Genomic DNA, 23520 nt, shown 5'->3' with positions numbered 1-23520 from the left:
GTGAAGAAGTGAAAGGGAAATATTTTCAGATCTGTTTCTGAAGCCCGAAATCCTGAGTAGAGATCTGGGGAAGAATGGCATAGTGGAGGGGCTCTTGCTCTCTGTATCTGTACGTATAGACCGTGCAGCTTGGTGGAGAGCTGATGGACTGTATGTCGTGCACCTCTTCCCAGGGGAGATTCTTAGCTGCCTCTCCATCCAGCCGTCTGTCCATCTTGGAAGTGTTTGCCTGCATGTGTGTCTGTGCACATGTAGCCTTTTCTTATTGGCAAAATGCTTAGCTGTCTTTAAACCCCAGATGTTATTTTTAGATAGCAGTATAAATTGTTGTACTAAAATAATAATTCATTATTTAATTGCTGCACTAAAGTCTGGAAATAAGTTCTTTATTTTTTGTTTTTTTGGTTTTGTCTTTTGTTTTTTTGTTTTGTTTTTCGAGATAGGGTTTCTCTGTATAGCCCTGGCTGTCCTGGAACTCACTCTGTACACCGGGCTGGCCTTGAACTCAGAAATCCGCTTGCCTCTGCCTCCCAGAGTGCTGGGAATACAGGCATGCGCCACTATGCCCGGCCTGGAAATAAGTTCTTAAGGTGACTTGTATGTTTTTGATGAAGTCCTGGCTAACATATTCAATGTCAAAGTTATAGCTTTTGAAAGCAGATTTGTTTCCTGTTACGGGTTTTAACTGTTTGGTATGTGATGGAACTGCTCTCTGCCTACCCTGTTCACTGTAGACTTGCTTTACCATGTTCTTTGACCTCTCAGGCTCTGGTATATTGATAAATAAGGACTGTACGTAATTATGTGGTGCAGTCTGTGTTTGGTAGTACTGCTTTCTGCATTCTTACTGAACATTAGTAACACTTGATCACATTCCTTTTTATGTATCAGATATATAGTCCACACGTGTTGATCATTTCCTTGTTAACACTCTAAGGGTTTTTTCTCTGACCGGTTAACATTTTGCTGCTTTTTCTTTTACCAGTTTCTCAAGCAGTTAGGCCTGCATCCTAACTGGCAGTTCGTCGACGTGTACGGGATGGAGCCTGAACTTCTTAGCATGGTGCCAAGACCGGTGTGCGCAGTGTTACTCCTCTTCCCTATTACAGAAAAGGTAATTGTACAGCACGATATGCAGTTTCTGGTAAACACAGATTTGTGATGTTGAATAAAAAAAATAGTCTTTAAAAGTAAATGATGCCTTTGTTGCATATAATCAAGAAAATAAAAAGGAAGGGACTCTTAATGTTTTATTAGAATAGAAGCTATATGATTATCGGTTGACGATAAAGCTTTAGTCTTCTGCCTTTAGCTTTCTTCTCTTAAAAGCTGTGGCTGGCTCGCCGCAGCTTTGTGCAGTGACTGCCTTAACCCTGGTGAGCGAGGCTGAGTGCCATGGAGAGAGCCTGCAGCCCTTGCTGCTGGAAAGGGTGAGGCAGGAGAACTGCGTGAGCTCAGAAGCTGCAGACTGGACTGAGTAGTACAGTGAGACCCTCGTGTCTCACAGGCGAGCACTGAGTAAATAACCCATGTGAGATGCCTTTGCTTTCTCAGTCCCTTACCGTAAGGCAGTTACTACTGCTTCTCAGTCAGTCTTTGGACAGTCTCCTAGGTTAGGCTGCACCTCACCCTCCGTACATACCTTCCTTGACACACTTGTCGTGTTCAGTGTGTAGGTTTTGCATGTGGACTGTTGACTTCTTCCCCCAATAGTATGAAGTCTTCAGAACAGAAGAGGAAGAAAAAATAAAATCTCAAGGACAAGATGTTACATCATCAGTATATTTTATGAAACAGACCATCAGCAATGCCTGTGGAACGATCGGACTGATCCACGCCATTGCAAACAACAAGGACAAGATGCACTTCGGTAAATCCCTCTCTTCAGATGTTTCCTCTGCAGATGTGTTAACGTGATTAAACAGTAGGGGGTGCTCTAACCCTCCAACTATAAAGTAATGGTATGGGAATGTATGTACGGATACGCTGCCAGGAAAGAAATAAATCCTTCCCACTCTTCATATTGTTGATGAACAGGTTCAGCAAAAGAGTATTTGACTTAATTACATATCCCAAGACTCTTAGATTCTTACCAGTTAAGAATTTTTACCTAAAAAAAAAAATATACTATACTACGTTTACTGTTAATTTTCTTTGTAATTAAAATTAAATTTTTAATCATTTTTTAAATTCTCAGAATCAGGGTCAACATTGAAAAAGTTCCTGGAAGAGTCCGTGTCAATGAGCCCTGAAGAGAGAGCCAAGTACCTGGAGAAGTATGACGTCAGTACCTTCCTTCTCTCGAACCTCCGCAGGGCACTGTACAGGGCCGTAGGCTCAGTTTAGCGGTTTGTCATAAAGCCCTATCTGGGGAAGCATCATTGTCATAGCCATAGAAAGGGCTTCGGCTTTCCTGGGGTGGCTGCTCCTGAGATGCCTGTAATGTCGCTCAGTTGACAGTCCTGTGTCCAGAGCAGATGAACAAATAATTTAGTTTACAAATTAGATGCTGGCCCCTCTAATCCACTTTAAAGTGATTGTTTTAAAAATTTATTATTTTTGAGAATTATTTTTCTTTTGTAGGCCTTTTGCCTTTTAATAACATCAATAGATGATAAGTTCTTTGAACTTAGAAGAAGTATGTTGGACATTTTTATACTGTTTGTTTAGTATTCCAAAATATTTTAGTTGCTTTAAGTTTAAAAATATTTGGAATTTTATACAACATCCTTATTTTGCATAAAAGTAAACAACATGATAATTGCTAGTAATTCCACCAATGAAAGGCAGCTGTCACTGATGTTTTATAGAAAACATGTATAGACACAATAGTTTTTTTAATTTGATCACACTGTAATACTGTTTTATAACTTGCTTTTTTCACTTATCACAAACGTATTAACACCAGTAAGTATATATTTACCATTATTATTTTAATGGCTGAGTAGCTTTCCATTGTATGGTATATTTAACTAGTAAAATGCTATTTGAAATCTAAAAGTTTTCTCTTTTTCACTACTTAAAATTATTACAAGTCCAAGTAAAATATATTACTGTCTGAGGTTTTAGAACCATTCTTAATTTCATATAATCATGTACATTAAATACATATTAATACCTAGAAGAGAAATTGCTGATCAGTTTGCATGCCTTAAGGCTTTAATACTTATCACCAAATTGCTCTACATAACAATTATACTTTTACCCCTGATTTTTTATTATGTCCATTTCCCTGCATCTTTGATAGTAGTGAGTTTGACTGGAGCATTTTTAAGTTTAGCTAACTGAATTCCCTAGCTTCTCATAAATGCATGCCTTTTGCACCACATTTTAAAATTGCCAACTGAAATGCATGAATAAGCATAGCTGCAGGCAGAGCTGCAGGAGCATGCACCTTGCAGAGGCAGCTGGCTCAGCGTCCTCAGTCTCTGTGAGATGCCCACTTTATTCCAGTCTCAAGTGAATAAAGTGTTAAGTGTTGCTCTAACAGTTAAGGGAGCTAAACGGCCATCTCCCTGCACTGTGCAAATTAGAAATGATGAGCTAGTCAGTTTCCTAATTCTTAAGGGATTTGTGGGTAGAAAAGGACAATACTTCATTTGCTTACTGAGATACAATTCTGAAAGGTTTTGTGCTAAATTGCTCCTAAAGTTCTTCCAATTTCCCATCTTGTTACAGGATTCTAGATGGTAAAAACTGAGCTTTGTTGCTGTTTTCATTGAAAAGATATAATTGTTTTATGTTTTTGTAAATAGTTTATATTCTTATTACAGGCTATTCGAGTTACTCATGAAACCAGTGCACATGAAGGTCAGACTGAGGTATTTCACATTTCTTTTCAAAAAATGTTGCTGTGTATAAATTTGACCTTCTATTGTAGGACTTGTGGGAAAGTATTTCCCTATTTTGGAGTTCTTTTTGTTTTTCCTCAGGATTTGTTTTTGCAACAGCAGCAGCCCTAGAGTGATAGCAAACGAAATGTTTTGCCCAGGCTGCTAACATGCTACATTACTGTCTGTCCACGTTGCCAGATTGGCTCATAGGTTCACCAGGATCTGCTGTAGGTGGCTTGCTCCTTACTTTGACAGGTGGCCTGCTGCTTCCCTGTCAGATCCCTGTGACGTCTACATGTCAGCTTAGCCTGTATGGCCTTTGGGTACCACTGTCATGCCAGGCTTCCAGAAAAAAACAGTGTTGCTCAGTGAATCTTCTCTGGGCCACCATGATGGTCCCGGCTTCAGGCTGGTCCGGAGCTCTGCTGGGCCCCTCGCTCGCCCGCTCGCTCACCCGCTCGCTCGCACCCCTGCTCCTTCAGTTGCTTCCTCTTGACTTTATTGACTTCTCTCATCCATTCCTTCTCTCTGCTTCTCTAAAGCCCTTGCTCTTGTGGGAACTTTGTTAGAAAATATTTAGTTAGAGTGACTAGAATTTAATTAAAGCCAATGGTGTATTTAGAGCACCGGGCAACTGTACATTTTCTTCATATGTGGCTTGAAATAACACTTTCCAGGGCGGAGATAATTTTGGAAGAAGAAGGGAGCCAGTGAAAGGGAGAAATTATGAAAATGTCATGATAAATGTCCTGTTATTTTATACATTTAATATATATTAATAAACAGGAGGGAAAACTCACATTTCACACACAGGATGATTTTTAGATTAGTCTTAAATCCATTTTAAGACAGAAATACTTTGAATCTATGATATAGCTTTAATTACTCTTCCTTCAGACTATATGGCTGTGGGTGGTTGACCAGTTGAAACACTGAGTGACCTTGCAATGATCCCTTTTAAGCTGCTCTGAGGTTTGTCCTTTAACATTGCAGACTGTCGGTGTGACTGAGTTTACAGTCGGCCACTGTAGTGGGCAGCTTTGAATTAGTCCCGTGCTTCTGCGTTGCTTGCTGTGGCCTTAGGAAGAAGTATGGGTTGCAGCATTGTGGAGCTCAGTTAAAACTAGTGATGAAGACCAACAGAAGAGTATTGTAAGATGCCAGTTACTTATAATAAAGCACTTCAGACACAGTCACTTCCAAGGACGTTGTGTGCCTTCTTCTGTGTCCCTTCTGCAGCTTCATCCAGTTCATTGGCTTGCCGTCATTGGTTTACACATCTCTTTTGGTCCAGACGTTGTGATCCTGGATGCCGCCGCAGGAATGACCCACTGACATTTTAGAATGCACTTGTCCTTGCTTGAGGTTATTATCTGGGCCTTCTTTTCTGTCCCTTCATGTTTCTACAGGTTTCCCTCCTGTCATTTACTGGCATCTGATCCAGCTGGTGACTCAGACTTTTGTTTTCCTAGTGCAATGGTCCTCAAAGTGGAGTGGAAGGAAGGTAGGGTTTTTAGAGGGCTTCTCACAGGCTTTACTTCCTCAAGAATTAATCTCTTTGCCTGCTTTATCATGTCTCATAGTTGAGAATCTGGTAGATCTCTATTGTTTCTGTGCATTATAGCTCTAAGATATATCAGGTTGAAAAACAGAGTTTGAGGCCATTCCCACATTTCTATGACTGTGTGGCCCTCTTCAGCCTGCCTGTCTGCAGGCCTCTCCTAACTCTGACTGCTTTGGCTATTTCTCTGAAAACACTTCTCTCTAGCAATCTTTTATTTTATTGCTATTCTTTCTTATAATTTCTGTTTCTGAAAATATTCCTTCTCATGGCATTACATTTCTGATTTCTCCTCAGCCTTCAGAATTAGCTTCAATGTGACCCTCTACATAAAGCACTCTATAACCTGGATATATTTTATCTTTTCTATGCACCCTTTCATGTGACTTCAGTGATTTGCATTTATTTATCTTTCATATTCTTTTAGCTACTTAAATATATATTTTTTAAACTATGTGTGGTAGTATAAGCTTACAATGTTAGTACTTCAGAGGCTGAGGCAGAAGGATCAGCACTTTGAGGTAACCTAATCTACAAAATGAGTTCCAGGCTCACCTAGGCTGCATAGCGAGAACCACTGTAAACAAACAGTGATAGACTTTTTCCCACATTTCAGCAATTCTAGACTCGGGATCTGTTTAAACTGTTGGCATACTTTACTTGCTACTGTTTCTACCTTAACGGTATACACAATTCCTCCTATAAGTAAATAATAGCACCTTAGCTTATGAGGCAGGGAAATTTATCTCTTCTTGTGGTTTTTAGGCCTAGGATTGAAATCTGTTTATTTACATATTTCAAATTATTCACAACTGGTTTTTACACATAAAGCTCACTACATATTTACTGTTTCTAGTATTGGGTTAGAAATGTCTTTTGTGTTCTGAAAACTTAAAAAAATAGTTTCATGGGTGAGGTATATGGCTCAACAGGAAGAGCACTTACTGACTAGACTAATTCTTCCGGAACTGAACCTGGGTTCCAGACCAAGCACTCCCATGGGCTAGCTCATAGCTCCTTGTTCCTGCAGTTTCAGGTTGTCTGAAGCTCTTATCTGGCCTCTGTAGCTACTACCTATGTTCATATGATACGGATATACAGTCAGACACAACACTTTTAATCTCAGCACTTAGGGGAGGCAGAAGCAGGAGATTCTCTGGGAAGTCTAACCCAGCATGGTCTATATAGTAAGCTTCAGACATGGTCTATATAGTAAGCTTACAGAGACCCACTGAAACACTGTCTTAAAAACAAAAGACAAAATCTTAGAATATTTTTTGGAGTTCTACAGTAAATATTTGAACTAGAGCATTTTTATATGAGGTCCCTGTTTTGTGGGATTGGTTTGCAGATTACAAGATGATCTTACTACTGTCCCCTAGTAAGTATATATTAATGTCCTCTTGTCACTGAAAAAAAAAAGGCCCACACTATATATTTTCAAATCCATTTCACAACCAGCTTAAATCTCTACCAAGGACATTTTTTCTCTTCATCTTGTTTCACTAATCAAGAACATGCTGTGCAGGCTTGATTGACTACAAGCCAACAGAATGAGGCATTTTCTCAGTTGAAGTTCCTCTTCCCAGATAAGTCTAGCTTGTGGCAAAAAAAAAAAATACCCACCCTGCAAAACGGTTGAAACAAAACTAACCAGGACACTATCAAATAAGAGAAATTTAGTAATAGAACTTTAGTTGTAGTATAATGTTCAGGCTACTATCATATTTGGCCTTTTTGGTAACCTAGTAAACACAGGAGCCTTCTGGTATGCCTCTTCTCACCACAGTGATGGCGTGGCCCCTTTCTAACCTCTCTGATCCCGTCTTCAATCCTTTTCCAGAGCGGCCTTCTTCATCGTCTACCTATATTATATTCTATCATCAAATGCCATTTCCTTCCCCGTCTATGGCAAGTGTGCTCTTCCTTTCATTTATTTCCTCATCTTGCTCACTTATTAAAATGTGGGTTCTCTGAGAACATGGACGTTGGTTGTCATACATGCTTTCCGCTTCCAGTGTAAGGCTGGCTGAAACAGGCTTCAGTAAAAAATAAAATTGTATAAAGTTTAGAACATAGGATATAGGTTGTCATACTGAGTCCTCTGCTTATTAATGTGGGCAAGATATTTTCCTTGTGTAAACTAAAGCTAATAATGCCTACCTTATTACACTGTAGTTAGGTTACTATAATGATTAGTGTGTTAATCTCAAAAGTTGCTTAAGAATTCTGCCTAGCATTGAACGGGCAGGCAGTGAATATGGATGGTGATATTATTTTACCAGGCATTGAGAAAATTTTATCTGAATGGCAATGAGAATGAGACCAAATCAAAGGAAGCTTGGACTTTATAGGCAGAAGTACCATAGATGCTATGTCTAGTGTTTATCAGATGGGGTTTATGAATTGAGTTTAGATCATGAAATTGTATTTACTTTGTGAATTATAGTGTTTTGGGCCTATGAAAGACAATGACCTTATGTGTATAAGTCTTAAGGTCATGGCAGATATTTTTAATCTTTTGTCTTTGGGCAGGAGCTTGGGAACTCTCAGAAGAGAATAACAGGGAGGCAAAAATAAACTTGGGGCCACTTAGGTGTTCAAAGGAATGGACAGAGGAAGAGGAGCCATTAGTTAGTAGTATGTACTGAAGTTAATCACAGACATAGATGGCATCATTTGACACCCAGAACATTATGAGAAGGGAGGGGCTGAGGGGGAGGTGGTATTGTATGCTGAGATTTGTGAACCAAAGGAGAAGTCCATTAAGTTGAGCCACTAATATTTTGCATTTTAGTGTTTTGGATTTTTTGTTTGTTTCTTTTATTTTGTTTTCCAGAAGATTGGCTATGGTCTGCTGCCACCGTTGAATTGTTTCATAGATATTTTTCACTATCACACCATTAATGTCTGTCAATTTGGACAATAGGCCCATTTCACTTAACTTTGTTTACTCACTGAAAGATACTGCTTTTGTTTTTAAAACTCAACTTAAAACAACAACAACCAAAAATCAAAAACAACAACAACAAAACACTGGGAGAGTGGGATACTAGTCATTCAGTTTTCAGAGGAGGAGCCTGTTTATCCTTTGATCTTTCACTTGCTATATCACCGTTTTGTATTCTATTCTAGAATAGCCAGAATAAAAGTGTTTTTAGGTTGATGTCCCTTTAACAATGGTACAGACGTGACTCAGTGTGTGCTTTTGCTTCTCTAGGAGCTTTAGGAATTACAGGTATTATCTCCCTTTACAGATGAAGCAGCTGCCGCAAGGTGAGGTTCAGCCTCTGTCCCCAAGGCTTAGCCAGAACTTGAGCTCGGGCAGTCTCGCTGCGTGGTCCACTTCTAGTCCTGCCAGCCAAGTGCTGGGATCACAGGTGTGTGCCCCCATGCCAGGCCACACAACATAGTAGAAAGCTGATAGGCTGATTGTGTAGCCGCTTTATGCTTTGAACTAAAGTGATAATCACTCTACCTTGGGTGGGAAATGGACTGACTGAGAAACAGGAAACTGATAGCGCTTTAGTTGAACTTGAATTTCATCTCTGTAGTGATTTTATCATTTTTTTTGTCTTTGAAGTGCCATGTTAGAAAATTTACTGAGATTATATTACACAAAGTTTTGATCAACAAAAGTGTTGTTCTATATATATGCTACTGAGCTATGTGGCTCAGTGCTAAATGTGTGGTTAAATATTTGAATAGGTACTGATATGAAGTGACTACAATTAGATATAAGCATATTGACTATAAGTACCCAGTCCTGTCAGAATGCTGGCAGGAGGTTCAAAGATGATATAACCTGGGCATCTACCAGATTGCCTGGCAGAATAAAAGATTCTTTTGAGATACAATGACTCTGAAAGCATGAGCGTTTTTAATCATTAGTGAACAGTGCATAGTGCAACAGTAGACAGAATTCTGCACCGTGCATGAGCGGGAAGGAAGGACAGTGCTGCTTGCCTTCAGGCTCTGCTGTCAGGTTGTTGCCAACAAGAACCACCAGGTAATTATTACAGTAATTAGTATTGTTTGCTTAGCTTGCAAAAAGCACACAAGTTTATTCTCTTAAATAAACATGCCAAAATTGAAAATATACCAAAAAATACAGTTAGCATTAGTTACATACTTAGTTCCAGTCTTTTAGAATAGGCTAAACAGTTCTTATTCAAAACTTTATTATAAATAAATCTTTGTGTACTTTCAGGTGAGTGATCATAATTTACTGTTGAGTTCCTTAATCTTTATGATTAGATTTTTAGTTTTTCAACTTAAAAATAGACTTTATTAAATATCATTCTTTACCCAAATGTTCATTGCGGATTCTTCCAAAGAGGTTCCTCATAGTTGTGATTGCTAGGCTAGAGGGGTAGACACACCTAAAGTTTGCAGCCCGTAGTGTAATTGCCTTTCCTTTACTTGGTTGTAAACAAATGAATTAAATATGTTCTATGCTAGAAGCTGTGCATTGTAAACGTGAATAAGAAAGGTTTTTTTTCTTCAAAGATCTTCTATTTCAGTCACTAATGTCTTTGAGCATAGCCAATGCTAGTATTAAATTCTTGAATGCTTCCCCTTTTTAATTGACTTTTTTGACAGTTTCATACGTGTAAATAGTGTATTTTGATGCCAGTCTTAAATTCTATTTTTAAACTTTTCATTGCTTGACAGAAGGAAATAATGTTTTCTTGCTAATGACTTTTCAAAGTTCTTTAGTAAGGTTGTGAAATGAGTTTAAATCACAAAATAAAATAAATTTAATGTATAATGAAATATGTTATTTGTTCTGGTTAGTGTTTTTGACTTTTACACACAAGTTTATTTAATTGCTGGGTAAGGTTCTGATTTCGAGTATATAGTCACAGATAGGTATATATAATTAAGGGTATATCACATACAGTTGTGTCTCAGTATTTCTGGTGGATAGATTGTTCCAGGCATAGTCACAGAAAAAAAATTCCTTGTGTAAAACGTTTATTTAACTTTTATTCTTTGTTCATTTTATGTGTCCTTTGAATAGATTGGTTTAGTATTTGCATATAACCTATATATATTCTCTTGTGTTCTTAAAATCAATTTGTAGATTTCTTATTGGTAGATATTAGATGTTAGAGAGTAATAAGAAAAACTATTTTGTCAGCACACATACATAAAATATAATAGTATTTTCAATTTTTCTATTGGTTAAATCAACATGGAGAGTTCATAGAAACATAGTCAAGTGTGTGTCTATGTGTGTGTGAGAGAGAGAGAGACTCTGTTAGAATCTAGTTAATTGTGTAGATACAGTTTCTGCCTTCATTGTAAACTGAAGTGAAGATGCTTAAGTTTTTAAAATATCTCACTACCTTTATTTTGTGTGCATCAGCAAGCGTGTGAGTGAATACCAGGGCATGTATGTGGAGGTCAGAAGACAACTTTTTGGAGACAGTTGTTTTCTTGCACACACACACACACACACACACACACACACACACACACACAGATGAACACATAACTGAATGTAAAGTAAGTTCTTTAAAGTTGGAAATTTTTCTGCTCGTTTTTAGATTTTACTTTACGTTCCACAACCTGTTTTCCTTTCCATGACTTGGAGTAACATTTTTGTTGGCAAGTTCATTTTTTTTTTTTAATTTTATTTTTTTGGTTTTCAAAGTAAGAAACTGCGGGCCTTCTGGCTAGCTCCTCCTGCTCTGTGGGCCTCTCCTTCCAGGGTCGCTTCTCCACTGCTCCCTGGCTCCCTGAACGGAGAGAGGCCTTACCTCTTTCTGTCCTCTCTCCTCCCTTTCCAGTTTCCAAAGTTTAGAAATGAGAGTGGTAAGCTATTCCTTGAAGGGAAAAATCTATACGGACCTTTCAGATCTAACTAGATGTAGTCCCCCATCGGAACCTGCCTTAGTTACAAAAACAGAATTGACATGCAGAGATGGCGAGGTCTCATGTCACTCATCGTTCGTCGTGGTCTAGCCTTACAGAGCAGAAGGCATTTTAGGATATGAGAACTTTGCTTGCTCTCTCTCTCTCTCTCTCTCTCTTTCTCTCTGGTTTTTCGAGACAGGGTTTGGGTCTACTCTCAAATTATATGAGAAGAATTTCTGAGACTTAGTCTGGGTAGCTTGACAACAGAGTTTGCATTTCCTATACCATTAGAAATCAGGACCTCAAGTGAGCACGCAGACGTCAGCCCTGTGTGGGGAGCCAGGAACACCTGAGGCTGTGGGCACCCGCCCCGTATGCTGAGGAGACATTGCCTGTAGACTACGGTGCTAGCTTATGGATGTGGTTTCTGGCCTGTCCTTGATTTTTTTTTTCATCTTTGCCCCTTGAACAGAGAAAAGTTTTCATCTTTTGCATGGATCTGACATTATTTTCCAACTTTAAATTTCCTCCCATTCAGTTTATTGTGCTGAAATCTAACCTAAAATTTGCAGAAAGTTGTTTAAAATTAATTAATAATACTGATTTTTAGTTTTGGAAGCCTTATATGAATATGAATATGAATATATATATATATATATATATATATATATATATATATATATATATATCTCCACACATATGCACATATGTACCTTGAAAAGATTATGTATTTATAATCTTTTTTACTGTATTGTGCATCCCTAAAGAGGTTTTTGTTTTTCTTTCCACATTCTATTTTTAAGACTCAGTGGTAGTTGTAGTGTTAAAAGAATACCCTGTGAGGCAGGGGGATGACGGCCAGAGGCTAAGAGCACTTGCTGCTCTTCCAGAGCCCTGTCAGCTTCTGGCCTGTGACTAGTCTCAGGGAATCGGATGCCTTCTTCTGGCCTCTGTAGGCACTGCACTAATGTGTCATACATTCACACAGACCCACATACATGCAAATAAAAATACCAAAAGGAAATTTTTTATACTCAATTATAGGCAGGTGCATATTTTATTAACAAATCATAATTATGGTATAAGAAGCTAATTTTTTTTTAAAGAAAGGTGCTCTTGTTTGGTTCATGGTATTTATTTCCGTTTTTTTTTTAACGGTATTTACTACCATTTGAAGATCTAATTAGTTTTCCTAAGACTTCTCTATAAATAAATAAATCTGAAAAGCAAACGAATCAGTTGGTGTTGGGGATGTAACACAGAGCTTTCCTAGTACCAAAAAGAGAAGCAAATACGTAAATAAAAGAAAATAAAGAAATCAAATTTTATTCTTTAAAAGCATTTCTTTGTTATTTACTGTATATGAAGTGTTTTGTTTGTCTGGATGTCTGTGGCCCGCATGCATGCTCTGTACCTGCAGAGGTCAGAAAGGGGCACTGGAATTAGTTGCAGGTGCTCGTGTGCTGCCTGTGAGTGAGTGTAGGGAATCCAGCCCCAGTCCTCTGCAAGAGCAGCAGGCACTCAGTGCACACACGGGAGACTGAGACAGGAAGGGTTCAGGCACAGCTCTGGTATGTGCTGAGACCCCTTCTCCAACCCCCTGTCCCCAGCGAACCTTAACCCAGCCATAGTCCTTTGGTAATTATGTTGTATATGCTTTGGACAATAGTAATTGTTTTAAGGGTCTTCATGCTCAGGAAATGAATGTTATAAACAATGACAGGTTTCAATGAAAAAATGTTTTGTATAAAAAATTATACTTATTTTATTGTAGCATTTTATGATAATTTACCAAGCATAGGGAAAGATATAGTAGAGAATCTACTTTTAGGAGGTTCTCTGTCTCTGCTATAAAGTTCTAGATAATTTCATTTTGGCCTGTAAAGCAGTTCTAATTCCTTGGTGTTAAATTATCTGAAGAATAATTGTGTCATTTTTTAAAAATAGAGTACGCGCATATTATTTGTGAAAGGAAATTTTCCCTTTAAGGACCTGAGATTTTTTTATTTTATTTACCTTCTTCCTGCAAATAGTTTTAAGTTTGACAATCAGAAAGGAAATTAGAATTCTGTTTGGGGAATGCAGGTAGAATTGATGAAGATGCATGTGTGAGTCAGTTAAGTTCATGACAGTGGTGGAGTGAAGTAGCTATCTATTTTATGGAAAACAGTGATACTGCCGCCAGCTATTATAAATCCAGTTTGGGTATTGAAAAGCCCTACTCATGGTATTGGCCCAGCCAGATACATCATTGTTCTTAGATTAGACAGAATTATACTAATTATAGCCATCATCGTTGTTTGTTTGTTTGTTTTGAAGTTAGTGTTTTTAATGCTGTTCTGCTTGAAGAGTAGAATATTTTATCTTTATAGTGTCTTTGGATCTCCAGAAAATGTCTGTCTGGGGAACTATAATTGAGGCAGAAGTTTATGGTACACCTTGTTAGTTTTTGACTAATTGAAGGTGCCTGAGAGCACCGCTATCCACCAGTTCAGATGACTGTTAGCATTTCTGTAGTAAAATGTTTAAGATCTGTCTATGATACTTTTAGATATAATGTTAGATAATTAATAGACTATAACTAGTTAAAAACATGGCTTTGCATGGACAATAAAACATTGCATGACTTTCTATTTTATTTTGTTATAGTAATCTGGAGTCAACCCAAAATATCCTTAAAGTGTACATCATTGCACGTTGTATGTAGAGTGCTGTAGATCGTCTCATTACACCATCAAGATACCAGTGTAGTTTGTCAGTGGGACATAGGGTTCTGTTAATGTCCTGGCAAACTTTGTTCTTCTTACTAATTTTAATTGATAATTGCTGATGACTTTGGAGTCCTTTATGTGAAAGAGACTATCATTATGAGATATAAGCAGTTATAAAGAGAGTGAAAACTTAGAGCTACTGCTCCAATATTTAAAACTTCAAATAGTTACATTTTAAAGATTTATTTATTTTATGTGTGTAAGTACACAGTTGCTCTCTTCTGACACACCAGAAGAGGGCATCAGATTCCATTACAGATGGTTATGAGGAGCCACCATGTGGTTGCTGGGAATTGAACTTAGGACCTTTAGAAGAACAATCAGTGAGCTTAAGTGCTGCGCCATCTCTCTAGCCCCAAATAGTTACTTATTAGCCTGGCGTGGCGGTACATGCTTTTAATCCTAGTACTGAGGATACAGAATCAGGATCCCTGAGATCAAGGCCAGCCTGGTCTAAAGATCAAGTTCCAGGACATCCAGAACTACACAAAGAAACCCTGTCTCAAACAAACAAACAAACAAACAAACAAACAAACAAAAAAACAGAAAGTTACATATTAAACCCTTAAGTCTGGTGTAGAGGCAGTAAGACCCTGAATAACGGCTTCACTGTCATTTCAGTACAGGTTGGGCATCCCTAGTCCTGGTTCACATTACAAATGGCATGCTAACTTGGTAGTTGTTTGTTTGTTTGTTTGTTTGTTTTAATTCTATATGCTCCAAAATTTGAAACACTTTTTCATAAGAGCCACTTGAACTGCTGTTACATTATGGGGAACAAGACAGTATAATAATATATCATCCACATTTTAATACTGTAGAATGTTAGCCACACATAAAGGTAGAATTCTTGATGTTTGAAACACAATTAGCCAGGATTAGGACTTTGTTTTATGCTTACACTCAAAAACATATACAGAAAGAGAGCTAGAATCACACATAAATAATATGACAATATTTGAGCAAAAATTATATCTTCATGTTTAGAAATAATCAAAATTTTTCTTATGGGATTGTTGTGAGAATCTATAGCCTTAGTATCTGAATGTCTAGTATACAATATTGAGAATTAGATGTGGTTACCGTTGCCTGGTCAGCATATAGAGATATTTCTGTAAATATTTTTTAGAACATAACTTACAGGTGTAGAAAGCTAACACTCTAAAAACACAACAGTGTCTTCCTGGTGCATCATTTGTAGCTCTGTTTAAAGAGTAGTATGTTGCACTGAGAAATGTGAAGATGCAAGTATTGAGGTATATAAGCACCCCAAATATATTACTGATGAGAAAGGAAACACAGAGTGCCACGTTTTATTAAATGAAAAAGGAAGAAAGAGCTATAAACGTTTGCAGATCATGAAAGACAAACTGCTGTAGGCTCTCAGGAGACTATAAACTCTCTGTGAGCTCTCCAAGAAGAGTTAACCCCCACTCTCCCCAGATCTCATTGGCTACTCACGAGTTTGACTGCAGGCAGACGAGGCAGGAAGGATCTTCAGGTGCCGGTATAAAGGAGGCAAACGGACCCCTGTGTGAAGGCACTCACCTGGGCTCTGCTCTTCAGGAGAACAAAGCTTAAAGACCCTAAACAAACTTCTTCTGTGATCCCTCTCTGTGAGATATTTTCTATGAGGTGGAATCCTTGGAAACCTGTGCTTGATATAGAGGAGCTAAGGAGCTACGTACTGGTTTGTTGAATAAGAACAAAGAAAGTTAAGGAAGAACCGTAAATGTTGATGTGATGATGAATGAAAGACCTCTGGGCACAAGCTTTGGGCAAAAGCTTAGAACTTTTTATGCAACAGAGCTAAAAAAAAAAAAGATTCCATTAACCCAGTTATTCTTCACACAGTGAGAATGCTAGATTTTAATCTACTCTTACACTGAGGGTAACTCTACCGAAAGCAAAACTGAACAGCTCAACCTCTGGATGGATTAGACTCACTGCTCTAAGGTTTTGATGGGGCTTGCCTAAATGTCAGGACTATTTGTCTCTATGATACTATACAAGGTGGCTGACTTTTAACCAAAAGTAGTAAAAAAAAAAAAAAAAAACAAAAACAACAACAACAAAAAAAAATCATTAATATTCTGTCAGGGGACAGTCAACAGAATTAAACCCATATGCAATGCTGATGTTCAAACTATCAAAGAATGTGTAATAATGGCATTAAAGGTTCAAGTAAACAAGATGGGTGACAAAATGTATTAATACATGGAAATTGCTAGTCCAGTTGAAAACTATAAGAAAAAAACTAAATGGAGAAGTTAATGTTGAGAGTTGGGACCAGGGGTGAAGAATGCCTGGCACAACTCTCCAGTAGTTACAGAAAAAACAAGAAAGAAAGAAAAAGAAAAAGATGCATTTAGGCTGTGGAGATAGCCCAGTGGCTTGTATAGCCACTTGTGAGCAGCACAGAAAAGCCAGCCTCATGTATGAGTGTCTGTAATCCCATTATTCGTACGGTGAGATGGGAGGCAGACACCCAAGAATCCAGAAGATGGTGAACCAGCTAGCCTGGTATGTGGACAAGAAGAAAAATACAAGAGAGGCTGCCACAAAAGGTGAACCATGGGCCAAGGTCAAGGCTATCCTCAGTCTTCCACATATGCCTCCTGGCACAAATGTGCCTGAACTCAAGCACATGGTTTTAAGAAGGCTCTGAACTTTATGACAAGGCAATAAAAGTTCCTTAAGTAACTTCACCTACAAAAGAGGAAAAAGTGCTGGGTAAGAAAGGACAGAACATCTAGGAGCTTTGAGCAGTCTCAATGGCTAATCCATAGGCGTGTAATGCTGAGAGAAGAAAGGCAGAGGGAATGGGAAAGAGTAGGGAAGTGAGGCCTTCAGATCTAAACCATTGGAAGACGTGATGGTTAACTGTTTTCAAAAGGAAGTGAAGACACCAAATCACAACTTGAAGAACCTCAGAGACATACTTATGGGAACAAAATACGTGTAGAAACTGTTCAAACTACTCAGAAGACCCAGAAGAAACAGGTGTATCAGATAAACAAAGAATTATAGCAGATTTCTCATCAGAAACTATGCAAGTTAGAACACAAGGTACTTTTTTTTTTAATTTTTTTATTTTTTTATTTTTTTTGAGACAGGGTTTTTCTGTGCAGTCCTGGCTGTCATGGAACTCATTCTGTAGACCAGGCTGGCCTCGAACTCCGAAATCCACCTGCCTCTGCCTCCCAAGTGCTGGAATTAAAGGTGTGTGCCACCACTGCCCAGCTCACAAGGTACTATTTTTAAATAATTAATTCAGTGACAAGGCATTTTAAATGGAGAAATAAAACCTTTGTAAGGAACAAAAATGAAGAGAATTTATTCCTGGTTTATTTCCATTGTAAGAAATATAAAGGAATTTCTCTATTCAGAAACATTGTGATAACAGGAAAAAATTTGGACCTATGCAGAAATTTACAAGTACTGGAGATGGGGCAAGTAAAGGTAAATAAAATATTCTTTTTAAAAATTGATTTTTATTCTTAAGTGTAGGTATGCATGCATACATATGAGTGCAGTGCTCACAGAGGACAAGGCATCAAGTCCCGCTGGAACTAGATTTCGCGTGGCTGTGACTTGTCTGATTTGCTTGCTGGGAATCAAACAAGAGCAAGTAGGTGCTTTGAGCCTCTGAGCCATCTTGCAGGCATTGTGTGGCTGGGTATAGTGGCACTCACCTGTAGCCCAGTACTTGGGAGGCTCAGACAGGGCATTGCAAGTTGAGGCCAACTTTGGCTTCAAAGTGAGACCTCTCCAAAACCAAAAATGAAGCTTGAATTGTTTGAATAAACAGTAACAGATACTGGATGTTTATGCCATACATGAAGATAGTACAAAGACTGTGAGGAGATATTTTGGAAATACTGCTGTGAGGTTCTAATACTGCAAAGAACACTCTAGCTGGGCAGTAGTGGTGTGTGCCTTTAATCCCAGGCAGAGGTAGGAGAATCTCTTGAGTTGGAGGCCAGCCTGATCTACAGAGCAAATTCCAGGATGACCAGGGCTACAGAGAGAAACCATATATAACCGTATCTATAGCAAAAATAAATAGAATCACAAAAATAATTTTTAAGAGTTTTTTATTTAATGTGTGAGTATATGCATGTACACCTGCATGCCAGAGGAGGCCTAAGATGTCACTAGTTATGGTAGTTATGGGCCACCATGTGGTTGCTGGGAATAGAACTCAGGACCTTTGGTAGGGCAGCCAATGCTTTTAACTGCTGAGCTGTCTCTCCAGCCCACAAAAATAATTTTTAAAAACAAAAGAATAGAGAATAAATGGAGAAAACAAAATTAAGATAGATTATAATTTAACCATAGGAAAAAATGGCATGCAATTAATAAAATGTAAATCATTTACATGTAGACATTATAAGTTGGAAGAAAGATTTATCAGCTTAGTTAAAAAACTTGGCTCATCTAGAGGATGTCTATAAGAAGGTCACTTTAAATATAATACACAGAAAGATGACAAAGTATAGGAAAGGGGGCTGGAGAGATGACGGCCCAGTGCTTAAGAATGCATGCTGTTCTCTTAACGGACTCAAGCTCATTCTCAGCACCCACCTCTAACTCCTCCTGGGTATACAGAATTGCCTGTGGCGTCAGTGGGAAACTGCAAGTGTGCCACGTACACACACAGAGATTCTAATATGTTTTGATAAGTGGGTCTGGAAAGGCGACTCAGTGATTAAGAGTGTTTACTGCTCTTGTAGAGGATTTGACACCTTAGTCTCTTCAAGCACCTGCACTCATCTGCACGTATCCAAACACACACACTTTAAAATAACTAAAAAATATTTTTTAGAAGATATTTATATATTGTAAAGAAAAAATCTGCCAGGACCATGATAAATTAATTATGAATTCTACAGAAGTGCCTGATTTGTTCCATTTCTGACCCTCCTAAGCTGGTAATCGTGTTGATGGCAAATTTAATGTGGACAGCCTATCAGCATAGCACACTAAGGCCCAGAACCTCTGAACTCAAGTGATCCTCCTGTGTCAACTTCCCTTATGGCACTATAGGTGTGCACCACTGTGCCCAGCCTCCTACAGACCTCGGAAGAACCAACAAAATGTGCGCGTAGGTTGGAGGGCAGATGAGCGCATTCTGCTAGTATAAAAGCTTGGGTGGTTATTGCACTGCTGTGACTATGAGGGATTTCCCTTGCTCTACACTGCGTACACCTTCTATCTTTGTCATACCTATATCTGTAGGTTCAGCCCACCGTAGGTCAGAAATTTTCTTTAGAAATATGTGTTGCAGGGCTGAAGAGATGGCTAAGGTTTAAGAGAGTCGTACTACTCTTCCAGAGTACCCAAGTTTGGTTCCCAGAACCCACTTCAGGCAACTCAGAACTAAGGTTAACTCCAGTTCCAGAGAACCTGATGCTGTCATCTGGCCTCCAAAGGTACCTGCGCTTATGTGCGTGCACACTCACATACAATTGAGAGGAGTATATGTATGTGTATGGGTGTGTGCCTCACTAAACATCTACAGATGTTTGTCATTATTCTCTAAATGATTCAGTATAGTAACTTCCCATGGGTTGATATTGTATTGGGTGTTATAACTAGTAACTGAGGTGACTTTGAATATATGGTAAGATGTGTGCAGGTCACATAGAAATACTAATATAAGAATTTATATAAGAGATTTGAATATCCACAGGTTTTTCCATACTAGAATTTCTGGAGCCAGTCCTTCATGGATACAAAGAGATATTTATGCTTATGTGTGAAAATATTGGAATATTATACCAATTAATGGGTTGTACTTACCTCAGGAAGAAAAGTTATGAGAGGATACAGTATAAGTACAAATGATAAAGCATATGGGGCTTCACAGACACATCTGGATATTTCCTTTAATTGTGTTTTTGTAACTTTGAAATTACAAGTTTTACAAAACAAAAGAATGAGACCATCATTACCTGAAGGTGTGCTTGTGGTGAGCACCTGAGGGAGGGCTGTGGGTGTCTGCCTCAGGACAGTGCTGCTTTGTCCACTGTCTGCTGTAACACAATGGCGTCCTCCAGCCTGCATTCCTCTCCAGCCAGGCAGCCTAGTGCACGTGTAGCATCCTCCGGACCTTCTGTGTTACCCTCGTGTGACTTCACATGACTGTCAGTCTAACTTGTGCCAGGAATAGTAAAGTTGCATCTAACAGAAATCTCATGTCTTTTGCCAGCACCCATGGGATGATAACAATAACTCATTAAATTGAAAGATTACAAATCAAATCCCAGACCTAGTCTTGACCGTGTTCTGCCTGTTGCTATCTGTGTGGTTGTTTCTCACATGATTCTTGGTCCAGAACACCTCCTTGCATTTCATCTCCCGAGCTGCCATCCTCATCTCAGTGAGACACTGTCACAACGCTCTGTCCTTCCCAGATGCTGAAAGGATGTGTCTCCGCTGCTCGGCAGGCTCCGCTCCTGCGTCTCTCTTCACTCCATTGCTGTCCCCTCATTGGTTACTGTTTCTCTTCTTCCCTTTGCCCCTCATGTGGACGGATACAGACTGATTGCAGCCATCTATGATAGAGCCATAGAGCAAACACTCTGATAGTCACCTTTCTTCCCACATGGAGTCAAGCTTAGGATTCCTTTGTATATTTCTTACGGATGATTAACATGAATGCTAACATGCTGAACTTTTCTTAAACCCCCAGGGTAGAAATGCCAATTTTATTTTTGACTAGTGTTTTAGGAGTACCAACAAAGGCTTTTACGAATCTGAAGCGTTTGGGAGATCATTTCAAGCTAAAGTTGCTTCCCTAATGTCATGACTGATGAAATGTATTGTCACCGAAGAACTGGCAACCCTTATTTTCATTTCTTCTTATTGTACTTATGGAGATGGTGACTTTGTCAGGCTAGAAATAAGTCTCATATACAGTAGATGTTATCTGTTGAAGGTGATGATTATAAGATGGCCTGGAACAACAGCATTTGGAAAATTGTTCCCCAGTATCTATTCTTAAGAGGATTATTCCTGGGTTCACTATAACCTAGTATAATTAAAAGCTGGCCCCTGAAGCACTCTCTTGGCCACATAGGCTCTGCTGGTGACTAAGACCACTGGGCTCTAGAATCCCATCCAGTCGTCCCAGTCCACCACCATGCTGGTAGCATGACCTTGCTCTGCACTGGCCTATTGGTGCTCTGCTTCCCCTGTAAACTGGGTGTCTGGTTGTAATGATCCCTTATGTTACTGTGAGACTAAGTGAACAGATAGATAGAAAGTACTTCAAAGAGAACCTGGCAGAATAAGTGGTGTACATTTTATATGATGTTACTATTTACTCAAAAGATGGACAATAGGCTCTGATGCCTTCCTTATAACTTGTCAGCTAATAATAAGGACAATTGATTCAGGTCACCACCTCCAGAGGGATTAGCTTTACTCTTGTGTGTAATTTTAAGGGCTTACTCCTCTCTTTAGAGTTTATACTCTAAATAATTGTTTTTACCAGTGCCTATTATAAGGTTTTTCTCAACTTTTGTTCTTTATGTGTCTTGTCTGTTGAATAATTTTTATGTGTTACATTTTTAAAACCTGATATATATAGCAATACTATTTTAGTGGCTTTTAAATCTTTAGTTTCATGAGTCTGTGCAATAAAAATGAAGATATGTAAAATTTCAGATGCGCACTTCAAAGTTACAGCATATAAACTTGTGCTTTGTTATAAATTCCCATTTTACCCAACATTCATGTGATCTTTGACTAGAATACAATTATTTAAAGTACTCAACCATATGAATACAAGTATGACCATACGTTGCTTTTAAAGATACACAATCTCCCAGTAACGTGGTCTAAGTAAAATATTCTCTCTTTTAATTATGTAGTCCTCCTCGCCATCCTCACCACAGCCTCATTCTAGCCACTGCAGAGCGAAGGCCTCATCATTGTGTCACCATGCATCCCTGCCCTGGGGCAAACGTAACCATGTAGGCCCTGCAAAGGCTACCAGTCCATCTCTCCGTCTTCGTCGCTGGCGACCCTTCTTACGCCTGCCATCTTTGGGTCTCCATTCTGTTGTAAGTGTAGTCAATCTTCCATCTCTTCTCCCAGTGACAAGGGCAGTCTCTTTTGTTTGTGTGTTTGTTTTTCCTTAGACGTCTTCAGTCTTTAAAGTGCTTTTCTCTTGGTTCACTCAACCATTTAGCTTTCTCTGCCCCAATAAAATTGCAAGCATACCTCCATGCTCTGCAGTCTGGCTTGACTTTTGCCTGCACCTTGGTGAATATCCATCTTTCCACTCCATATTCTGTGAATCTAAGGGTACCTGCCTATTGCTGAGTACTGATTGGCATTTGTGATAACACTTAAGTTTCTGTGAATTGTTAAAGTGAGTGTGTGTTTCTTTATCCTTCAGCTTTCTGGTTTCACTTAGATAACTTAGGTCAACAAATGCTGTGCGCCCTCTGAGTTCTGCCACCTGTTCCTTTATTGTTTCATATTTCTGAGCATGGCCGTCTCCTGCCATGCCCTGGATGCTGTACTTAGTCTGTCTTCAGTCTAAACCCTTCATGGTGTAGTGTCCTCTAAACCCTTCATGGTGTAGTGTGTCGCATCTCAGCTGCTTTATTCCTTGACGTGGCTTAGGTATTTGGCTTAATCTTGATCCGATCTTTCCTGCCAGTTCAGTTTCTAAAGATCTTTTCTAATTAGGAGATTGGAAATTTGCTTCTTGTGTGCTGATATAGGTGTCCTACAAATTTTATTATTTCTCTTGTAAGCTAAAATTATGTCAACTATTATAATATGCATATATATTGCTGTAAATATCCAAATTGATAGAATTCCAATAGTTCTCATACATTAATAAAATAAAGTGCAGAATTAAGCAGCCAAACTCTTACCTTTCTGATGTTCTAAGCTACTAGAGGCAGTGGCTGTGCTTTGCTAGAACCCGTGTAAACATACAGAGTCTGAATGCTTTGGTGTATGCCGTATGTCCATAGATACTTGTTATTTCTATAAATCATTATGGCATTTGAAGCAAGAGGAAGTTTAGTTATGCATACATGTTAATATTTAAAAGCAGTGACCTGTCCCTTTCTTCCCCTCATTTACCTTTTAACATTGCCTTCAGACTATCAAGTCAACAGTTGTCTCAAGCATTTGCTTCCATCAAATAGCAGTGTGGTCCTTCTATGCCTTCCACTCGTACTGCGTATCAACAGACTGCTTCTTAGTACTCTCTGCCTATCTCTCCTCCTCTCCCTCTACGCCCCTCCTCCCCCTCGCTCCTTCTCTCCCTCTCTTCCCCTCCCCCCTCTCCTCCTCTCCCTCTCATCCCCTCCACCCTCTCCTTCTCTCCCTCTCATCCCCTCCCCCTCTCCTCCTCTCCCTCTCATCCCCTCCTCCCTCCTCTTCTTCTCTCCCTCTCTTCCCCTTCCTTCCCCCCTCCTTCTCTCCCTCTCTTCTCCTCCCCCTCTCCTCCTCTCCCTCTACT

At 39.0% G+C, this 23520-nt stretch overlaps 1 protein-coding gene across 2 annotated transcripts in view; it reads left to right on the top strand.

Moving 5' to 3' along the window:
• Positions 1-985: 985 nt before the first annotated feature.
• Uchl3 (ubiquitin C-terminal hydrolase L3) overlaps positions 986-23520 on the top strand; it is a 32579-nt gene continuing 10044 nt past the window's right edge. Inside the window, exons 1-5 of one of the 2 annotated variants that reach the window (XM_052190778.1) lie at positions 986-1114; positions 1714-1870; positions 2198-2283; positions 3774-3821; positions 21908-22099. In XM_052190778.1, the coding sequence (XP_052046738.1) occupies positions 1040-1114; positions 1714-1870; positions 2198-2283; positions 3774-3821; positions 21908-22099 (558 nt within the window). In that variant the 5' untranslated portion in view covers positions 986-1039. The remainder of the gene's footprint in view (positions 1115-1713; positions 1871-2197; positions 2284-3773; positions 3822-21907; positions 22100-23520) is intronic. The other variant, XM_052190779.1, reaches the window with a different exon arrangement.

The sequence above is a fragment of the Apodemus sylvaticus genome, chromosome 8 (genome assembly GCF_947179515.1).
Source record: "Apodemus sylvaticus chromosome 8, mApoSyl1.1, whole genome shotgun sequence".
Classification (NCBI taxonomy): Eukaryota; Metazoa; Chordata; class Mammalia; order Rodentia; family Muridae; genus Apodemus; species Apodemus sylvaticus.
Note: the sequence above shows the minus strand (reverse complement) of the source record. Positions and strands in the feature narration are given on the sequence as shown.